Here is a 23,107-nt window from a genome sequence, read left to right on the forward strand (position 1 = left end):
AGCGGGAGCGGTAATGGTGGCAATGGCTGGCGTCCATAGACCATCTGGAAGGGGAACGAGCCGGTGGACGCAGACTGATGAGAGTTCAGTGCAAATTCTGCCCAAGGAAGGAGGTCAGCCAATCGTCCTGCCATAGGCTCATGTAGGCCCGCAAGAATTGCTTTAAGGTTCTATTAGTCCTCTCGGTTTGCCCATTGGCTTGAGGATGGTAAGCCAAGATAAAATCTAACAAGATGTCGAATTTCTTGCAGAGAGATCTCCAAAAGCATGCAGTAAATTGAATCCCACAGTCCGAGAGGATATGCTTGGGGAGCCTGTAGAGCTGGAAACACATGCCGTATGAACAGCTTGGCCAGCTGTGGCACCGAGGGAAGACCGTGTAGAGCCACGAAGTGGGCCATCTTAGAGAAATGGCTGATGGTGACCCATATGGTGTTTTACCATTGGAGACAGGCAGATCCACAATAAAGTCCGTCACAATATGTGTCCAAGGCTAGCTTGGAACGGGAAGTGGTTGTAAAAGTCCCCATGGTCTTCCTGCTGGAGGCTTATGACGGGCACACGTAGGACAGGACTCTACGTAGGCTTGCGTGTCCTTCCGTTTAGTGAGCCACCAATAGCACCGCTGGAGTGTAGAGTTCTGGACTGGTCCGGATGTCCTGAGGTCAAGGAGCCCATTGAAAAACCCTCCGTCGTAACTAGTGAGGGACTACTATCTTTCCCAGTGGAACTGGAAAGGTGGCAGCCAGAATGACTTTGGCAGGGTCTTTTATGTGCTGCGGGGTATCAGGTACATCCTCTGCGATGAAGGATCTGGAGAGAGCATCGGCGTGACCATTTTTACTGGCTGGGTGGTAACGCAGCAGGAAATTGAATTGGGTAAAGAAGAGGGCCCAACGGGCCTGGCGATCATTTAAATGCTGAGCATGATGTAAATACTCGAAATATTTGTGATCTGTGTATACTGTGATCTGGTGTTGGGCTCCCTCAAGCCAGGGTCACCATTCCTCAAAAGCCAGCTTGATGGCCAGTAATTCTTTATCCCCAATGGTGTAATTACGTTCTGCCGGAGAGAAGCACCAGGTAAAAAATGAGCAAGGGTGCAGAGTATGGGTGGTTGAGTATTGGCTCAGAACGGCTCCTACTCCAACGTCTGAGGCATCGACCTCAACTACAAAGGGTCCCGTAGGATCCGGATGACGGAGACATGGTTCCTTGAGAAAGGCGGTCTTAAGATCCTGGAAGGCAGTCATGGCTTCGGGCAACCACTGAGAGGGGTTGGCCCCCTTGTGAGTCATGGCCGTAAGTGGTGCAGTCAGAGTAGAATAATAGTGAATAAAAGAGCGATAGTTATTGGCAAAGCCAAGGAATCTCTGAAGGGCCTTGAGGCCAATAGGCTGAGGCCAATCGTGGATGCTCTTCAATTTCTGATGGTCCATCCTGAATCCCTGGCTGAACACCACATAGCCAAGGAAAGGAACAGTCTCTTGCTCGAAGGAGCACTTCTCGAGTTTGGCAAAAAGTTGGTTGTCTCGCAGATGCAGGAGAACATGAGAGACACCCTGGCGATGGCTTGAAAGGTCTTGCAAGAAAACTAGAATGTCGTCGAGGTACACGACCATGCACTAGTAAAGCATATCTCTGAAAACCTTGTTCATCAAGTTCTGAAATACCGGGGGAGTGTTGCAAAGACCGAATGGCATCACAAGATATTCGAAGTGGCCGTCAAATGTGTTAAAGGCGGTCTTCCACGCGTCACCTTTGTGAATCCGGACCAGATTGTAGGCTCCCCGGAGGTCCAATTTGGAGAAAACTTTTGCTTTTTGAAGCCTGTCAAATAGCTCCGAGATCAGAAGCAGTGGGTAGCGGTCCTTTAGAGTGATTTCATTTAGGCCTCAGTAATCGATGCAGGCATGGAGGGAGCCATCTTTTTTCCCTTCGAGGGCCGGATGAAGCCTTTGGCCATGTTCTTGCGGATGTACTCAGACATGGCTTGGGTCTCAGTCTGAAATAGAGGGTAGATCCTACCCCGAGGAGGCTCTGTGTTGGGCAGCAAATTAATTGCACAATCGTAGGAGAGGAATGGGGGTAGAGTATCCGCGGCCTTCTTTGAGAACACATTGGCAAAAGAAGCGTATTGCGGTATAAGGCCAGGAAGAAAGAGCGAGGTAGTCCCACAAGGCAGAGGCGAGACGGACTCTAGGCACTTCTTATAACAGGACGAACCCCAACGAGAGAGTGGTAGTGTAGCCCAGTTGAATTGCGGAGTGTGTTGCTGTAGCCATGGCAGTCCTAGGACCACAGGATGAATGGCTTTGTCCAGTATATGAAAGAAATGGTTTCCAAGTGTTGAGTCCCGGTGCGAAGCTGAATGGGAGCCATGATGTGGGTAACCTCACCAGGAAGAGGTTCTCCATGGATGTATGAGAGTAGTAATGGTACAGGGGAGCAGATGGTGGGGATCCGCAGATGTTCCTTTAGTTGTTTTAGTATGAAGTTCCGACCAGCTCCGGAGTCCACCAATGCCAGGGTGTGGAACTCCTGGTTATCCATTTTAATGGAAACAGGGACAGTCAATGTAGGAAATGGTGAAGTCAGGCCTAGGAGTAGTCCTCCGGCAGAACCTAGGCCTGGGAGTTTTCCGGTCAGATGGCATGAGGCTATGACTTGTCCGGATTGGCTGCAGTATAGGCAGAGGCCGGATTGCTGGCAGCGACATCGTTCCTTGGAGAAAATCTACTCCGGCCCAATTGCATGGGTTCATCCTCTGCATTACTCTGAGCTGTGTTCATTCTGAGTGAAGATGAACATCGAGTTTGAGATGAAGGGGATGGAACAGCTCCCCTATGAGGAAAGGCTGAAGAGGTTAGGGCTGTTCAGCTTGGAGAAAAGACGGCTGAGGGGGAATATGATAGAGGTCTTTAAGACCTGAGAGGTATTGAACGAGAAAATGTGAAGTGGTTATTTACACTTTCGGATAATAGAAAGACTAGGGGGCATTCCATGAAGTTAGCAAGTAGCACATGAAAGACTAATCGGATAAAATTCTTTTTCACTCAACGCACAGTTAAGCTCTGGAATTTGTTGCCAGAAGATGTGGTTAGTGCAGTTAGTGTAGCTGTGTTTAAAAAAGGATTGGATAAGTTCTTGGAGGAGAAGTCCATTGCCTGCTATTAAGTTGACTTAGAAAATAGCCACTGCTATTACTAGCAACAGTAGCGTGGAATAGACTTAGTTTTTGGGTACTTGCCAGGTTCTTATGGCCTGGTTTGGCCTCTGTTGGAAACAGGATGCTGGTCTGACTCAGCATGGCAATTTCTTATGTTCTTATGAACCTGAGGTGGACTTCCGGGACATTCTGGACTCTTGAGAGCGTTCTTCTCAGACGGCGATCGATATGTCCAGTAAGGTCTAACAAGGAGTCCAACAACGCAGGCAATTAATCTGGGGGCTCAAGCCTTTGAGGAAGATGGAACGTAAACAGTCTGGGTCCCAGTGAAGCTCTGAAGAAAGGGTTTGGAACTCAATAACGTAGTCTGTTAATGAGCGAGAGCCTTGATGGAGATGGAGAAGTGAAGACCTGGAAACAGCTCTTTGACCTGGATCTTTGAAGATGGAACAGAAAAGGGCTAATAACCCCGGGAGTTCACGAAGGACCGGGTCAGCATGTTCCCAAAGAGGTGACGCCCAGGCCAAGGCCTTACCATCCAAAAGGGAAAGGACGTAGGTAGTCTTGGTGATAACATCTGGGAAGTAAGCTGGTTGCAGGCAAAAGTGCATATTGCATTGATTCAAGAAACCCATGTACATAAGAGGGTTCCCTGAGAAGCGTGGAGGTGCCGGCAAGGGCACGGTAGGCCGTGGAGTTGGCATTGAGATGGAGGTACTGAGCTTGACAGACATTGTGGTGGCAGTCACAGTGGCGTCTAAGCGGATGCTCAAGTTGTCGATGGCCACTGCCAGAGACTCCAGGAATTTCTGCTGTTTGCTGATTCTTTGCGCCAGGCCAGGGATGGCCTGGAGGGCCAAGACCTCTGCCGGGTCCATGAAATTGGCAATCTGTTATGATTTGAGGGTTTTGTGGGCCCTTGGCCCGAGGTGGAAGATGTAACCACCTGTGGGGAGGTTTGGTACAGCAGGAGCTCTAGGAGAGCCTAGGTTCAACCGGCGTTGAACGTAGGCACTACCCCGAGGAGCGGGGAAGCACAGACTGTCTCTGGAGTAGAACGTAGGCACTGCCCTGAGGAGCGGGGAAGTACAGACAGTCTCTGGAGTAGAATGTAGGCACTGCCCCGAGGAGCAGGGAAGTACAGACAGTCTCTGGAGTAGAATGTAGGCACTACCCCGAGGAGCAGGGAAGCACAGCGATAGGTCTCCCAAGTGGCGAGGGCATCTCAGCGGCAACCCTGAGGAGTGGGGAGCTGGCGAGTAGAGTTCCTGGAAGGCGCAGGGCTAGCCGGAGGAGCGGGGGAAGCCAGGAGACCAAGTCTCCGAGGAGAGCACACACAGGCCCCTGAGCAGCGGGTACCTGAGCCAGGGTCCAGAGTCCAAGAAGGGTCTGAGACAGCTACAACAGGTCTGAGGAGACAGGAGCTGGTAGAGTAGCGAAGGAACTCGTTGCCAAGTCGGCTAGCAGGGGGTGAAGGCAGTGCTTAAGAACCCAGATCCAATGATGTCATCAATCAGGGACACACTTCATCGAACCCATTCCCATTCTCCGATGACTATTTATTTATTTATTGGTTTTTATATACTGCCGCTCATCAAAAATATCAAGTCGGTGTACATAGAGCAAGGAAATACGCCTGGGTGTTTGACAATAAACGAGTTAGAAAATAGGGAAATTAAAATATGATATGAGGATATATTATAACGAACATCGGTAAGTAGTCATTTACAGAGTTAAATGATAATTATAGGGAATAACTAAAGAACATGGTAACATAATATGATATAGTATAACATAACTAAAAAGCATCGAGAATGTGGAGTAACAGAATAACAGGATATATACATATTGCTATGTTTTAGAACATAAGATTAGGAACTCTTACGTACAGTCTGAAACTTCCACCAGAAATGAAGATTCAGAATGTGTTCCATGTCTCACTACTGAAACCGCTAGTCCTTAGCGAGTTCTCCAACAAGACACCTGAACCTACACCTATAGATGCAGAAGAAGACATTGAATATATGGTAGACGCTATCCTTGATGTGCAAAAGAGAGGCAGAGTATGGGAATACCTTCTGTCATGGGAGGATTATGGACCTGAAGAAAACTCTTGGGAACCTTTGGCAAATATCATGGATAAAGAGATGCTTCAGTAATACCACAGAATGCATCCTCAGAAACCAAGACCAGGTAGGAGGTCTGGAGGGGGCCCTTTGAAGGGGGGTACTGTTGTGTCCGTCAGTCTCAGATGGCTTTGACCCTTATTTATTTATTTATTTAGAACTTTTCTATACCGACTTTCCAGTAACAGAATTACTGATCAATTCGGTTTACATTTTGAACAATAACAGTGACAAGTAAATGTCTTACAAAGAACAGGTATAAATAACTTGGAAATAAATATATGGGGTTAATAACAAGAGATATAATATACATTGCCTAAGTAGGCAGAGTTTTGGACTGCCAAGGAGTTGAAGTTGAATTGCATAATTCTTTAGAGAATTCTTTGTGGTGTTCTTAGGTTATTCTTAGGGTATTCATAAATATATGGGGTTAATAACAAGAGATATAATATACATTGCCTAAGTAGGCAGAGTTTTGGACTGCCAAGGAGTTGAAGTTGAATTGCATAATTCTTTAGAGAATTCTTTGTGGTGTTCTTAGGGTATTCATAGAGGGTTCAAAGAATTTTTAGGGTTGTACTTGTCTGGTACTTGTCTGGTTCTTGTGTAGTTCTCTTGTAGGTTATTGAAAATAACTGAGGATCTTGTTCTTGTGTAGTTCTCTTGTAGGTTATTGTCTGGTTCTTGTGTAGTTCTCTTGTAGGTTATTGAAAATAACTGAGGATCTTAAATAGTTCTCTTTATAAATAGTTCTCTTTATAATTCGATTGGAAATGACCTAAAGGGGACCTTGGCAGAGATAGTTCAGCAGACTGATGTTATGGAAAGGCTTGGTGGAAGAGCCAAGTCTTAAGTCTTTTTTTGAAGATAATGTGGCATTGCACTGATTTGAGTTCCGGCGGGAGCGTATTCCAGAGTTTGGGACCAGCTGTGGAGAATGCTCTTTTGCTTAACGTTGATTTCATTCGTGGTATCTGGAGATTGTTTCTGTAGGCTTGTCTCACTGGTCTAGTAGAGGTGTGGAGTTGGAGAGGGATTTTGAGCTTCAGTGGGGCCAGGTTGTGTATTGCTTTGTGTATTGATGAAAGCACTTTGAAGAGTATTCTGAAATTGACGGGAAGCCAGTGTAGGCTTTTTAAGATGGGTGAGATGTGGTCTCTTTTGTTTGTCTTGGTTAGGATCCTTGCCGAGGCGTTTTGCAACATCTGTAATGGTTTTAAGGCGTTTGCGGGGAGGCCTACTAGAAGAGAGTTGCAGTAATCTATTTTCGTGAGTATGATTGCTTGTAGAACCAATCGGAAATCCTGAAAATGGAGGAGTGGTCTAAGTCTTTTTAACACTTGTAATTTGAAGAATCCGTCTTTTACTATATTATTGATGAGAGCTCTGTAATTCATTTGGTTGTCAAGTATAACTCCTAGATTTCTGACTTGTGGTGACAGTGTCAGTTGAGTGGTGAGGTTGGTGCCGGGAAGTGAGTGAGTTCCATCTGGAGAAATGAGTAGGTATTCTGTTTTGTTTTGATTAAGAATAAGATTTAGACTTGTGAGTAAGTTGTTGATGGCTTGTTGGCATGTATTCCAGAAATCTAGAGTTTTTTGGAGAGATTCAGGTAGGAGGTCTGGAGGGGGCCCTTTGAAGGGGGGTACTGTTGTGTCCGTCAGTCTCAGATGGCTTTGACCCTTGTGCCTCACCTTTTTCTCCACTCTCCCCACTAGCCTTGGGAAGATGGCTACCGCCGCGTCTGCAAGCCGCATCCTCCGGCATCCCTGGAACGGCTATGGCAAAGCCTTACGCCATGTTTCTCCTAAGGGCCTCCTAGGGTGCACGGGCGCATGCCACCCATGTCTTTATCCACGTCATGGTGGGAACCTCGGGGGCGTCCCTCTCGAGTGATGTCACGCCATCTGGGTATTTAGCCTATGCTTGTTTGCTAGCTCGAGTTAGCAAGGATTGGACTCGTCCGGTCTACTCTGCCGCTTCCGTGCTATCGCTGGAAGCCCTCTCTCTGCCCTTCAGGGTATTCTCTAACCTGGGTACCTACTCCTCGGGGGCCCTTTGCTTTCTTTCAGGTGCCTTACTGGGATCAGGTACTCGCTCCTCTAGTGCCTGCTCTCCCTGCATCGGTGCCTGTTACCATCTACTTCTGCCTGGTGGAATCATCAACCTTACAGCTACCATCTAGTGAGTAATCTAATTCTCAGTCTGTCTCATCTACAGCTCTGCCATGCTGGGAAACCTACACCTGGATCTCTCTATACCATCTTGGTGGACTGCTACCTCTGGATCACCTCACTACTGCCACCTCTGGTGGTACACATCAGCTGTACAATAAAAGACAAAACTCTGTGTTTGTGCATCCTGAGTCTAGCCCAGTTCTGTGGGTCCCCACGGGGCTCCTCCCCGTGGGCATGGTCATCTCCCACAGTACCCAAGAATCCACTCAAACACCTCGAAACCATAACACTCTTCGGGGCATGGTGGGATGAGCTCCACCATGGCTCCGCGGGCTCCTCTTCTCTTAGGGCCATGGTAGGATGAGCTCCACCATGGCCCGGCAGGCTCCTCTTCTCATCGGCCTCAAGGGGGGAGTTGGCACTGAAGTGGGAAAAGTTATGTGTGGGAGCACATGCGGGATATTTTCAGGGAACATTGTGGCGGTGCAGTATTTCCTCTTCAGCCGCCGGCAGGCTGAAGTTTGCGGTGGCTGGCATCCTCTCTTCCTCTTCAGCCCTGTGGCCTCTTTTGCCACCACCGCCTCCCTGGATGTGCTGCCCCATGCAAATGCACGGTATTCACACCCAGTCAAGCCGGGCCTGGGGCTGGGTGTTGATCTGGGGGATGATCCTGGAGACGACCCAGCAAGCAACATAGTGGGTGGGAGCCACATTGGGGACAAGGATCTTATGGACCCAGACAAGGTTCCGATTACAGAGGGTGATGATCCACGTGTGGTTCATCTGTTCCGCAAAGAGGAGTTGAAGCCCCTCATTCCCCAGGTGCTAAAGGAACTGGGTATTAATGAGATTTAGGAGGAGTCAGATAATGAAGTGGTGGATCCCATGCTGGATGATCTGCAAGGCCCGCCAAAGACTTTTCTGCTGCCTAAGAAGGTTAAGAAACTGGTGAACTGGGAATGGGATTTTCCAGAAACAGGCTCAAGGTGGCCAAGATAATGGTGAAGTTATACCCTTTAATGGCGGATGCTTTGCAGTGGTTAGTCTTGCCTAAAATGGATGCTGTGGTGTCAGTGCTCACCAAGAAGACGACTTTTCTGGTGGTGGAGTCGGCTGTGTTAAAGGATGCTCAAGATCATATGCTGAAAATACAGCTGAAGAGGATGTTTGAGGTCTCGGCTTTGAGTCTAATGGCGGTGATCTGTGGTAGCCTCATGCAAAGGTCCTGTTTGCGCTGGGTGCAGAAGTCTCAGGAGAAGAGCTTAACCGATTCCAGTGACATTAGGCAGACGGCCCAGGTTGAGGCTGGGATTGCATATGTAGCTGATGAATTACATGATTTGATCAGGACCTTGGCTAGGAGTATGGTTGCGGCAGTATCAGCGCACCAACTTCTGTGGTTACGGGATTGGTCAGTGATATGTGGTCCAAGTCTCAACTCTGTACTCTTCCTTTTAAAGGAAAGTTTTTGTTTGGAGAGGATCTGGAGCAGTTGATGAAGCATTTGGGGGAGTCAAAGGGGAACAAGCTGCCGGAAGATAAAAAGACTGGCAGGAAGACTTTCCCGGCTCATATCGCGGCTCAGGATGTGAGACAGTTTTGTCCCAACAAGAGCTCTTCAGCATCCTTGTAGAAGCAGAAAGTGGGAAGGCAGCAGTCCTTTCAGGGTTCCCAAAGACCCCTCAGAGAGAGTTCCTGTCAAGGCACCGGAACTGTTTGCAGTGAATCCAGGTTAGTCCACTCTCCCAGGGAGGCTGTCAGGGGATGCCTAACACAATTTTACATGGAGTGGACCAAAATCATTTTGGGCCAATGGGTGTCAGAAGTGATAAGAGACAGCTTCACTTTAGAATTTTCTCACTCCATCAGGGAAGTTTTCATGGTCTCACATTGTGTGTCCCATGAAAAGCAGAAAGCCATTTGGGAGATGTTGCGTCACCTTCAGCAATTGGGTGTGATCATTCTGGTGCCATCAACGGAGCAGGGTCAAGGGAGATACTTGCTTTACTTTGTGATTTCCAAAAAGGAAGGGACCTTTCGGCCCATTCTTGACCTGCAGAAGGTGAATGCGGCACTGCAAGGCCCCATTTTTGTATGGAGATGTTACAAACAGTTTTAGTGGCGGCCATCAAGGAGAATTTTTGGCTTCGCTGGACTTAACAAAGGCATATTTGCACATTCCCATACTTGCAGATCAACAGAAATTTCTTTGTTTCATGATGCTGTGGCAACATTTCCAATTTTAGGCCATTACATTTGGTCTAGTGACAGCGCCACACACTTTCACAAAGGTCATAGTTGTGGTGGCAGCAGCACTCCGAAGGGAAGGGGGTCCTAGTTCATCCTTATCTAAACGACTGGCTTATCCAGAAGCAAAGTTGGAGGGCGCATGTCATCAGTCAGTTCGGAGGGTACTGGAGATGTTGCGATCTCTGGGCTGGGTGGTGAACCTAGGGAAGAGTCACCTGGTTCCAACCCAGTCTTTGCAATAATTGGGAACGAAATTCGACACCCGATTGGGCAAAATGTTTTTGACTTTAGAGAGGATTCTGAAGTTACAGTCACATGTGGTCCGGCTTCATCAAATGCCAGTGCCCAGGACCTGGGATTATCTTCAGGTGCTCTGTTCTATGGCATCTACACTGGATTTGCTGCCATTTATTTATTTATTTATTTATTTATTTATTTATTTATTTAAAGAATTTATATACCGGGGTTCCTGTATAGTATACATATCACCCCGGTTTACAAGGAACCATAACTATCGCTAAGGAACCGTAACTATCGCTTCATTTAGCGGTTTACATTGAACATTTAGTGGTTTACATTGAACCTTTGCCCATAATCATCTACTCCAGAGGGTGCTTCCATCCTGTTGGAATCCATTGTTGGAGGAGTTTCAACAGCCCTTACCGATTCAGGGGGTCTCCAGATCCAGTCTCTCATGGTGGCTGTCTCGGCCCAATTTGGATAGGGGAGTGGTTCTGGAGATTCAGGACTGGCTCGTGGTGACATAGATGCCAGCCTCAGATGTTTGGGAGTAGTCTGCTAAGGGCGGATGGCACAAGGACTGTGGTCACTAGAAGAAGCTGCCTGGTCTATCAATCGCTTAGAAACAAGGACGGTGCACAGGGAATTGGTGGAATTCCTTCTGCAGGTTTGGAGTCGAATGGTCAGATTGTTTTTGGAATATGCAACAACAATGGCGTATATCAATCGGCAAGGTGGGACGAAGAGTCGAGGTGTGGCTCCGGAGATTCAGAAATTGTTTGTCTGGACAGAACAATATCTGAAAGGGTTTGTGGCATCTCATGTGGCTGGAGTGGACAATGTACAGGCAGATTTTGTCAGCAGGCAGTTATTGGATCTGTTATGATCCCTGCCCGCGGAGCTACTCTCTGCGAGCAGGCTTCTCACCTTACTCAGTCGCCACCAGCGCTGGACCCGCCTTGCGGCAGTCACAGCCTGAACTGCCGTGCTGCCGACCTCCAACGTGGCCTAGGGCCGCTGCTGCCAATGCCCTCCAGCTCTTCTTGCGACCTGCCTCCGCCGCAGGGAGCCGTGACTTCATCGCTGGGGTCCTCGTCGGCCGGCAGGAGGCCGTCCTGGGGCCTCCCTGCTCTGTTTCCTTCGTGCAGCTGGGCGCCGCTGTCCATGGTGCTTCCTGTTCCTTCCTGCTTCTTCTTAGGTGCCAGCGTGCGCCTCTTCTCTGCATTTAAAGGGCCTGTGGCCGGATATGCCCCGGGCTCCTCCTGATGACAGTTTCCTGCTTCAGCCCTATTTAAGGGCCTCTCTTCAGTCACTCCTGGCCTTTGGATCGGGTTTCACTGTGTCTTATGACTGGTCCAGGTCCTCCATGGTCTTCTCCTGCTTTGACGGCTTCGTCTTCATGTTTCTGATGTCCTTCGTCCAAGTCTTCAGTCGTCTTTATGTCCCTGATGTTCTTCGTCCAGGTCTCCAGTCGTCTTCAGATTCCTGATGTTCCTCGTCCGTGTCTTCAGATGTCTTCATGTTCCTGATGTTCTTTGTTTGTACCTCCTGATGTCCGACGTTCTTCCTGTCGCCTTTGCCTTTGCCTCTGCCTCCATGCCTTGGTTCCCTGATGTCCACTTTCCTGGCGTGCCGTTGTCCTGGTCCGCGACCAGTCCCACGGGTGGGCTGTGTAGGGCACCTCACGGTACAAAGGCCATCCTCATTTCTGTAGTGCAACCCTCCGGAAGACTTCTGCTTCAGTCTTAAGTTTTAATCCTTGAGAATCGTTGAATCCTGTGCTTGAATCCTGTCCCGGTCTTCGGAGCCTATTGCAATTCGTGTCCGTCCATGTTAAGACTCTGCTTGAACCTGCTCCGCACCAGCGTGGTCCACGACCAGTCCCGCGGGTGGACTGTGTAGGGCATGCCCCGGTGAGGCCTCTTCAGTATCTTTGTCATGTTCCGGTATCAACTTCCATTATCCCTCCTAGAGTCTGCTTTGATCCCAGCGTGGTCCGCGACCAGTCCCGCGGGTGGACTGTGTAGGGCGTGCTGCATCACAGTCTCGACCCAGCACTTTGGTCCCATGCCTTGAGCCTTCGTCTACAGTGTCCCCGCTTCAGCCTTCATCTACAGTGTCCTCACTTCAGTCTTCGTCCCAAGTCTTCTGTGTTCTAAGGACTCCATCTGCCCTCGTCCTCTGTCTGGCCTGCCGCCTCTTGCCGTACCCAGCGGCAAGTCCGAAAGGGCTTGGAACGGTTGGAGGACTGTTCATCGATCAACACTGCGTTGTTGGTCATCCTGGGGCGTGCAGGTCCGGTAGAGGGTTGGACCTTGTATCCTTGTCTCCGCTTCAGCCTTGTTCTGCTCTTCGTTACCCATGCTCGCATCAGCTCACCTCCCGCGGTGCGTCTTGGGGCTCCTCCCTGAGTCATGCCATGGCCCAAGGGCTCACAACACCTGCTTCAGAAACGACCGTGCCCTTGGTTCGTAACAGTAGCCGAGACTGCGCTCATAACAGGATCCGAAGGCCCTCAAGCCTTCGGGTCGTAACAGGATCCAGGGGAATGGGAGTTGTCAGCAGAAGCTTTGGGACTCGTTTGAGCCAGGTAGGGCACACCCCAGCTAGATTTAATGGCAACACAAGCCAATGCCAAGGCAGCACGGTTCTTCAGTCACAGAAGAGAGATAGGAGCCAAAGAGACTGATGCTCTGGTTCTTTCGTAGTTAATGGGAATCCTGCTGAACGTGTTTCCTCAATAGCCACTCGTGGATCGAGTGTTGCGGTGCATAGAGCGACATCCGGGCAGGGTGGTTCTGGTAGCGCCAGAGTGGCTGTGGTATCCATGGTTCACGGATCTGATTCAGCTCCCTATGGACAGGCCCCTATAGTTGACTCATCTGCAAGGCCTGCTCAGGCAAGGACCTATCCTTTTGGATTGGGTGGATTGCTTTTGTCTCGCAACTTGGCTTTTGAGAGGAAACATTTAAGATCCAAAAGGTACTTGGAGTTGGTTGTGGCTACATTGCTACAGACAAGGAGGCCAGCTACCTCGCTGGCTTATGTCAGAGTATGGAGAGTGTTTGAGTCCTGGTGCATGGAGGAAGGCCTGGATCCGTTGCGGGTGGATATCTGCACATCATAGCTTTTTTACAGCAGGACTTGTCAAAAGGTTTAGCCTACAATTCGATTTGGGTGTAAGTGGTGGCTTTGGGTTGTCTTTGGAAGAAGTTACAGGGAAGACCTTTGGCTTCTCATCTAGATATCATACGTTTTTTCAAGGTGGCCAAGCATTTGCGTCCACCAGTGAGAAGAACATGTCCACCGTGAAATCAGAACTTGGTTTTACAATGTCTTTGTGGTCCTCTGTTTGAACCTTTATGGAGGGCATTGCTGAAGGACCTCACCTTGAAAACAGTGTTTCTGGTGTCGATTTGTTCGACCAGAAGGATTTTAGAGCTTCAGGTGCTATCCTTTTCTGAGGATTTTGGAGGATGGAGGGACTTTGCGTATAGTACCTTTGTTTTTACTGAAAGTGGTTTCTTCTTTCCATTTCAACCAGACAGTGGAATTACCAGTATTTCTGGATTTGTCTACAGAGCAAGCACATGCGAGAGAGCTTCACTTATTGGATGTGTGGCAGACCTTGATGCATTATCTTAAGGTCAAATCATCTGCTTGTCAGGGGGCGCAAATAAAGGGTAAGCCACTATTGCTCAGTGTTAGAGGAGACTATTTGTTGGCCTATCTTTGTAAAGGCCGGATAGTTCTGGAGGGATTGCAAGTGCATTTGACTAGAGCACAAGCGACTTCTTGGGTGGAGTGTCAGTTGGTGTCACCTCAAGAGATCTGTAGAACGGCAACTTGGTCTTCCCTTCATACTTCCAACAAGCATTACCGCTTAGATGTGGGGGTGCCAGAGGAGATGAGCTTCGGTGAGAGTGTTCTGAGATAGAGTTTTTTGGTGCCCTGCCCAGTATAGGGAGTTTGGGTATATGCCACATGTCTGGACTAACCTGGGGTATGAACCAGAAAGAAAAATTGTTTTTTACCTGCTAATTTTCATTCCTGAATTACTATGTATTAGTCCAGAGAACCATCCCCTGGTTCTGAAAGACTGACAGGATTGTGATAACTGTTCTGCAGAGCTTATGATTTTTAAATGTATATAGTTGGAGTTTTTAGTACTGTTAGGTTTCCAGGTCCTTGTTGGATGTGAGGGCTCTATGTCAGGGGGCCCCAACTGTGATCGCTCTGATAGGGGTCATTGTTCATTGAATTTGAGTTTATGGCTCTACTTGGCTTGGATACTGGTAAATACTGAGGGACTGCAGATGGCGCTCTCGATTATGTAGCAGTGCCTCAAAAGTTTTTATTCTCTCCCTCCTTCTGCTGGTCGGGATTCAAAACCCATTTGTCTGGGCTGATTCCTGGTATTTTAGGAACGAAAATTAGTAGGTAAGAACCAATTTTCCTAAATTATGTAAAACAGGACAGATATCATCCAAAGTGCTGGTTACACTCAAAACCCATATCACATACCAGCTGTGCATATCATACCGCCAGCCTCAAATTCCAGACTCAGTATACATTACCTCTCAACAGCTTGAGATAAAGATCACATCGAGCCAGCTATAAACTGTGCTACAGAATAAAGAAAATCACTCTAGACATTTGCAAACTGCGTTTCCGCTTTCTGATAATCTATTGAGTGCTCAGCAGATCAGGATCACTCTTGTGATCATCCATCTGCTCTGTGTAACACATCACCTATAAGTGAAGGAGACCTTTTTTAAGAGAAGAGTTGCATATAATTACAGTTTACGTATTACTGGATTGGAGAAAGGCAGTTGCCTGTTTTATCTTTTCCAGGGTGAAGGATGGCTCCTCCATCAAACTGAACTTCAGCTCTTTTGACACTGAAACCTTTATGGACACTTTGAGCATTTATGAAGGCTTTGGACCAAGGAAGATTTTGAGAGGTAAATGTCTGATAGGCTGGCTTTGGGGCCAGGTAGAATATGCACAAGAACTGCATTTGATACAGAGGGAGAGCTCGCCAGCTAGATCTGAGAGAAACGCATAGGGGCTAAAATGTGCACTCATGTTTCACAATGTGTATACTTTTAGCTGCATTACAGACATTTGCAGGGTGTGTTTAGGTCAGTGGAGTAAATTGTATGTGCATAATAGAACTTTGCAAATGTACATGTGATGTTTCCTCCGTGTATTTCACCCATAGCTATATCAGGTGGAATGTGCATGGGTACTTTTGTGCCAACATTGTGCAAGTGAATAGCTTGTTTTTGAAAATTACCTTACACTTAATGTGGATGTCTACACAGTATAGGCAGCTGAAAGGAGCACCAGTGAGATACAGTCTAAGCTGCAGAATCCCATCAGACCCTTCCCCTTAAAGGCACCAAAACTGCTGGAGTCATTTCAAGCACTGTAGAATTGCCATGCTCTTACATACAGTTTTCCAAGCCAATTTATGTGCGTAAGTTTTCTTTAACAATTTCCCTGCAAACTACCAGTGGAACACTACTTCTGAATGCGATGCCTTAGCTGCTTATTTTTACCTGCATATCGGGCAGCCAATTTTATTAAAGGCCATTTCCATGGGTAAAGAGAGTCTGTGGAAGGAGGGTAAAAGGGTGAGGTGGTGGATGCATGGAACAGACTTCCAGTGGTGGTGATGGAGATAAGGATAGTATCTCAATTCAAGAAAGCATGGACAGGGGATCTCTGAGTGAGTGGTAGGGATGGTGGCGATGGGCAGACAAGATAGGCCATATGGTCTTTTTCTGCTGTCATATTTCTGTTTCTAATTTGCTACTTTACCTACAAAAATGTCTTTAAAAAAATTACCATATAAATTACATCAGTTTGGAAAACAAATTTATGCACATAAGTTTACATTGAAAATTATCCTGGGAAGTTTTCCTAAACAAGTTGCAGCTGCTTATTTGTGTGGGGCATTTTTCTGTGTAAATCAACGCCCCAGAGCGCCTCTCCACCCACCAGATGCATAAAATTACACACGTACTCTGTGTGTGTGTGTGTGTGTTGTGTGTGTAAATCCACTTCCCAGAGCGCCTCTCCACCACATGCATAAAATTACACACATATAGTATGTGCACTTGATCTTCACCAGGATCATTTCTGTGGTTACAGTACTGATTTACCTGCAGAAGTGTTTTGAAAATTAACTCTCCATGTTCACTGTTGCAATGACTGCAAACAGAAACAATATATGGGAAGTTAGCACAAAAGAATTATAAAATTAATTACAAGCGTGATTTCTTTTACCACCAAAGTAGTATGAAATAATCCCTACAAATAGGAAGACATGGTGGAATTTGTCCCTATCATGGTGAAAGGGAGAAATACAGATGAGAAAAGTGTATTGAGCCTCAAGGAGATTCCCTCTTGTATATCTACCAGGATTTTGGTTAATATGACTAATGATATTAGTTTTCCAGTCTTAAGACTACATGACTTTAACTTTTTGCTTATGTTTACCATCCTTAGCTTCACTGTGGGGTAAAAATCCTGGCACGGTGCGAATATTTTCTAATCGTGCAACAGTGGAATTTCTTACGGATGACAAGGAAAATTACAATGGTTTTTCAGCATTATATTCATCCTTCAATGCGAGTGATCTCAGCAGTAAGTGTGCTATTGCTGGCTATTCCTTATCCACTGATCTGAGGTTTCCGACAGTAAGATCAATTGTCAGGTAATTTTCTGAATTCTGAAAATTCAGATTCCAGTGGGAAAATGCAACATTTATATCATCCACATACAGCATCCAAGTTTTGTTATCTTTATTATTGCACATTTTATAATATTGTCTTGTGCAGTGAGTAGATGATGTATGGGGAGGGAGGAGAGTTAATGATTTCTGACAGTGGCATAGTCTTAGTATCACTACACAAACTAGTCCTCCTGACTACCAGACATCTGATGTTCAGGGTAACCAAAATAATTTTGAAAATATACAAATTCACCAGGTTCTTAGGCCAGACCTGTGCAAATATATCTCATGAGCTTCCATTATAGATATCCTGAACAACAGACCTGTATGGGAGTTGCAGGGAACAGGTCTATCTGCTCGTTAGCTTGCCGTAAGACATGTTTGTCAGCCTTTTTTCACTGTACTCATCTGCAGATGAAGAGAAAATTAACTGCACTTTTGAAGATGGGTTTTGTTATTGGATGCAAGATCTAAGTGATGACGGTGAATGGGAGAGAATAAGTGGGCCCACGTATCCCCCCACTACTGGGCCCAATGATGACCATACATTTGGCAATCAGTCGGGTAAGAACAAGAGTTCATTTTCATGCAATGTGTTATAAAGCCTCAGTGAAGAGCGGTTATCAGCAGGACTGGGATAAGGTAATTAGTGAGTCTTCCTGTATGGAAGGAAAGATAAAGCTTCTCTTTCTTTCTTGTAGTCTGGTAACCCTTAACATTTCATACTTCATACCTAGGCTTGGTGTAGTTTGCACCTTTATAAGTCCATGCTTATCGCAGCAATCATTTTTGGAGAATGTTATAGGTAGGTACAAAGGCTGACCTGAAATGCCACAAGCAGCTCTTTGCAGCTGGAATATGGCAGCACATCTGATTTTTACTCACAAGTCCCACAAAAGCCTGCCCTCAAAGTAATGACACTTAACATCACATGAAACCTTTCTGTAACTTTCTCCGCAACAGCAAGAGATGACCCAGAAAATGTCTATATTCCCTAAAAAAAACCCTGAACTCAAAACTTTTTTCCAATTTCTGCCTAGATAAGGCAAATAAATAGATTTAATGGAAATTAATTCCATGAAAGACTTGGCAGTGACTTTCAGAGCAATGTAAAAGATTCATTTGTTGCTATATTTCCTGTCTTCCTGGGCTAGATCCAAGCTGACAGGACTGAATGATGTGTTCCCATGATTTCAGCATTGCTGGTTTCCTCTGCACTTAGGCAGGTCCCGCCACACATGGGTTATGCACCTCTACCAGCAGATGGAGATGGAGTAAAAGCTGATGTCACAGACATATAGCCCCACTCCGACATCAGCCTTGCCAGTATTCTCCATCTCCAGCATTTCCCTTCTGGGGAAAAAACTTAATAAAAGAAAAGGAGAAAATGGGAACATTTTCAAACACTACTTGAGCTCCTGAGGTGAGACCAGTAGGCCCCTCAGTTGAGCATTTTCAGTCCAGGAGCCTGCCTCATGGTAGACTTAAAAAAATAAATAAATAGAAGTGGATGGAGCCAGAGGGAGTGCTTGGCAGTGAAGGTTTGTACTCTCTCCCCCCTGTAGCCAGAGACCCGTTCATTTTCTCAGCCAGGAGGACTGAGTTCAAGCACAAAAAAAAAAAAAGGAAAAAAGAGAAGAGAGCTTACGGAGGTTTTTTCCCTTCCTTATTGGGTCTTCTTCCCTCGATGTTAAGTGTTCGGTGTCCTTTCCCTCCTTCCCTCTCACTTTCCTTAGTGTAGAGCAGGTAGTTCAAGCTCAGCAGGTTGAACAGCCTTGTCTAGGCCCCACTCTTAAGGCTGTATTTTCTTCAGCCACGTGGAGGGTCATAGCGGTTTTCCCACGCGCCAGAGTGTGTGCACGCTGCGTGGCAGTGCACTGACGTGAACGTGCAGGTGCACATGTGCTTGTGCGTGTAAGATCATGATCTATGTAGAGCAGAGGTATAGTGGCAGCACATACTGTTTTAGGCGCATACTGAGCAGACACTGTCTGAAAGCATACTGAGCTCACCGAGCGCCTACTGAGCACCTGCTGGGCACTTGCTATCTGGGCACATTCTCACTTTGTTTGGGCGTTAAATGTTTTAGCGTATACTGTTTAGATGCTTAATGTACGAACGCATCCTGTCTGGCACATCTTGCCAGAGCGTATTCTGTCTGGGTACATACTGTCTGAGCGCGTAGTGTTTGAGTGCATTCAGTACAAACGCATTCTATCTGGTCGCATGGTGTCTGAGCGCCTACTATTTGTGCACTTACTGTATGGAACCGTGGCCCTTTGCAGGCTTGTGATGACAGTTCTCCCAGAACAGTTATGGTGCCAGGGACATAGAGGTTTCAGTATCTATATAGGCTGGCCTAGAAGTTAAGATTCCAGTCTTCAACCTTGCAGCTGATGCTGGTTCAAGCCCCATTGGGGATCCTTTCTGGACAAGCAGTTTTCGCAGGAGTTTTCAAGGGAACCTGCTCTAATGAAGTCATATAAGGACAGTTTGCACTGTGTGTATGCTGTAATTATCTTTATGTGGCTTGCCATATAAGGGCAATGGAGCCATCGCCTTCTCTGTGTCTGTGTCAGCGCTGGTTGGACAAGATCATTTACCTACTATGGTTTTTTGTTGACACTAGCCATCCCCTCAGTCTTAGTGGAGAAGAATATTTTATTTATTTATTATTTATTTAAGGTGTTTTGTATACCGTCATTCGGTTTCGCCATCAAAACTGTTTACATAAAAATGTAACAAATTGTTGTATGTGCTGTTACATATACCAGTTATTTCTTGCATCATTAAATTCTTGCATCGTTGTTACATACTGCAAGTTACTTCATACATACTGTTGCGTACTCCTTCTTATTTCTTTTTCTTTCTAAGGTCGTGTTATCTACATCATATATATATATTCTTCTGATTTCCTATTTTTCTTACCTAGGGTTATATACATCAGGTAACATTCAGTTCCATAGTGCTAGTTGAAAGGTATTACATATTGTTACATAACAAAGGTATTACATAAAGGTACATAAAGGTATTACATAACTGTATTACATAAAGGTACATAAAGGTATTACATAAAGGTATTACATAAAGGTATTACATAACTGTATTACATAACAAAGGTATTATATAACTGTTACATAACAAAGAAAGTTGAAAGGTATTACATACTGTTACATAACAAAGAATATATCTCCTTCTTCTTGACTTCCCGTGACCGAAATATATACGAGAGATATGAGTCAGTCTAGCAGTGTTAGTCTTGGATCCATCCTCCCTTTCCTCGTTGGAATCCCAGGATCTTCAGATATTTTCTGCAGGTCACCCAGCAGAGACTCGGGGTTCCCACTTTTCAACCACTGCATGCAAGCGCCGCGGTGAGGTAGTCCTGGTAATGTTCAGGAGGATGTGCTTGAGGATATGTTGGATGCCTCCAACAGGGATTTGAGTTTCCCCCTTCTGGACAAAGGGGAGATTCCTCCAGATTTGGAACCACATTACACTCTGGTCTTTCACAGACTTGAGTTGCCAGGTCTGTTGTTTCAAACTCTGGAGATGTTCGATTTGGCTGGGAGTGATTTTATTTATTTATTTATTTAAAAACTTTTCTATACCGTCACTAAGTTAGGTACCATCGTAACGGTTTACAATGAGGCACAAATATTAATATTGGAAAAGATTATGAATTCTATCATTATACATGTGCCAAGACTTTACGGTAACAAAGTAGTAATAAAAAAAAACAAACTCATAATTGGATGTGTTATGTTATGTTCATTTATTTTGAGCGAGAATAAAAGAGAAATTATGTCATCTTATTCTAGATATTTGAGATTAATGATTAAAATAGAATATGTACCCGTGTTGATTTGGGTAGTGTATTTAGGGTGTGATGCCAATCGCTTTTCTTTTTCCCCAGTGTTCTACTCTCCTTTCTCTTTGTTGTATGCCTGTTTGAATAACCATGTTTTTAAATGTTTTCTGAAGGTTTTGATGTCTCTTTGTAAGTGGATCTCGACGGGCATGGAGTTCCATAGCATAGGACCTGCTAAGGAGAGCGCTCTTTCCCTTACTTGGGTTAGTTTGGCTGTTTTGATTGAGGGAATGGACAGTAAGGCTTTATTAGCTGATCTCAGGTTTCTGTTAGGGACAGAAACTTCTGTTAGGGACAGAAAATGCTGTTTGGCTGTATTCAGCCAAACAGCATTTTCATTATGTATTAGCTTATGTATTGTATAAAGGGTTTTATACTGTATTCTTTGCTCAATGGGTAGCCAGTGTAATTCCATCAGGGTTTCCGTGATGTGGTCTCTTTTACTTTTACCAGTCAGAATTCTGGCGGCCGTGTTCTGCATTATTTGGAGTGGTCTAATTGTTGTGTATGGTAAACCAAGTAGGAGGGCATTACAGTAATCCGTGCTTGCGAAATCAAGAGCTTGTAACACTGAATGGAAGTTACTTGTCAGTAGAGGTTTTAATCTTCTGAGGGTCATGAGTTTGGCGTATCCTTCCCTTACTTTTAATGATATGTGTTGTTTTAGGTTCAGTTCTGTGTCAATTCTGTTGGTGTGTCAATTTTGCTGGTGTGCAGCAGGAGGACCCTTTACTGGTTACCCAATACGAAGTGTCATGTTTTCTTTCCTCTTCTGGTGTGATTTTAGGATTGACTGTCCTTGAATGGAGCGCCTCTGAGCATAATTTCATTGGAGGGCGCATTTTGGCTGTATTGTGCCTCTTAATTGAAAATGAGGGTGCTCTACACGATGCTCAGGATAGGTTTGAGACTTAGGCAGGTCTTGCGGGCATGGCGATGTATTTGCAGATTGCATCCTGTTGCTCCCTGATAGTGCGAATTAGTTGTGTCTCTCTAGAGTCAAACAAGGATAGAGGTTCGAAAGCAGTGCGGAACCGGGGGAACCGAATTCTTAGCCAGTGCAGGCTGTGACATGGTGACAATCTCCAGGTCCAGTCTCACAGTTACCCTTTTTGGGTTTTTCTTTTCTGAGGCATCCTCCGGTACTGGAGTTCCTCGATCTTCACAATGAAGGTTCAAAGACTCACCTACTGGCTCAGAGGTGGATCCAGATTAGTCGGACCACTAGGTCTTTGACAAAAAGGATGGCTATGCTTCTATAATCTCTCTCTGCAACTCTCTACTAAACAGAGTGCCGATAAGACTACCTTAATAAGGCTGTTGGACTTGAAGGCCAACATGCTTGTTCCCAGATTGTAAATTTAAAAAAATGAAAGAGAGAAAATTGTGGGCCACTGTCCCCCTTTTTCTATCATTCTTAAGGAAGCTGAGCATCATTTGTGTTTGATTCATAACGGAGAAAAATTATGCGTTAGAGAAGTTTCTCATGTCTTCGTTTCTGATGGAGGTGTTGCGGACGTAACGGTGGACCCTTGAACTGGCCTGGCGGAGTGGGCTGGAAGAAGAAGAGCACTCCGCTGTGACGAGGTAGGCCGGAAGGCAGAGCCAAACTGGACGTAGAGCCAAAGTCTTCATCCTGGAAGCCCGAGATCCCCCCGGGAGGAGCCCGTGAGGACCCGGGCCACTAGGACTTAGGTGGTAGCGAGGCTGGAAGAAGAAATGACGTCTTCACCCTGGAAGGGCTGAGATCTCCCCCCCCCCCCCCCCAGGAGGAGCCCGTGAGGACCCGGGCTGCTGGGTCTTAGGCGAAGGCAGCGAATAGACGAGAAGACAGACCAAGGTCGAGGCGGGTGGCGGACATGGAGAGTCAGAAGCAGGCTGAAGTCAGGAAACGGAAGCAAGCCAGGAGGAGTCCGGAACGGAAGCTGAAGATCCGAAGCTGGAACTGAAGCGGAAGAAGGAGCTAGAACAGAAGATCCGGAGCTGGAACTGAAGCGGGACCAGGAACAGGAACCAATGGAATATCCAGGCAAGGAAGAGAACAGCACACTTCAGCTAACACCCAGCAGGGAACCTCGTTGCAAGGCAATTTGCTCAGTCAGACGCCGGACTTAAATACTTGCCGGCATCTGACGTCACTCCTGTGGGCGGCCCACGGTCTGGCGGGAAAAGCCCATTAAAAGGTACATCCTTGCGCACGCGTGTGCCTAGGAGAGGAGGGGCCTGGTTTCGAGGCTCGGCGGCGTCTCCCTCGTGGAGACGCCGCCGCGAGAAGGCCTGAACAGGCCCAACCAGCAGCGGGTCCTGTCGTTGATGGACTGGGGAAGGGAACACGAGCCCAGCGAGCAGCGGGTCCCGTCGTCGGCACCCCGGAGGAGGAGGTAAGGGCCCGGTCGCGAGACTTGCGACTGCAACAGTACCCCCCCTCTTACACTCCCTCCTAGAAGGACCAGGTTTACCGGAGTGATGCAGATGAAATTGATGAAGCAGGGATTTGTCCAAGATGTGACGGGCTGGCTCCCATGTGTTTTC

General features: G+C 46.5%; 1 protein-coding gene across 1 annotated transcript in view; it reads left to right on the top strand.

Moving 5' to 3' along the window:
• The window catches only part of TMPRSS15 (transmembrane serine protease 15), a 335,674-nt gene that overhangs the window by 138,080 nt on the left and 174,487 nt on the right, over window positions 1–23,107 (top strand). Inside the window, exons 10-12 of the mRNA XM_029579188.1 lie at window positions 14,817–14,926; window positions 16,479–16,616; window positions 17,119–17,268. Of these exons, the coding sequence (XP_029435048.1) occupies window positions 14,817–14,926; window positions 16,479–16,616; window positions 17,119–17,268 (398 nt within the window). The remainder of the gene's footprint in view (window positions 1–14,816; window positions 14,927–16,478; window positions 16,617–17,118; window positions 17,269–23,107) is intronic.

This window comes from Rhinatrema bivittatum, chromosome 15, assembly GCF_901001135.1.
Source record: "Rhinatrema bivittatum chromosome 15, aRhiBiv1.1, whole genome shotgun sequence".
Classification (NCBI taxonomy): Eukaryota; Metazoa; Chordata; class Amphibia; order Gymnophiona; family Rhinatrematidae; genus Rhinatrema; species Rhinatrema bivittatum.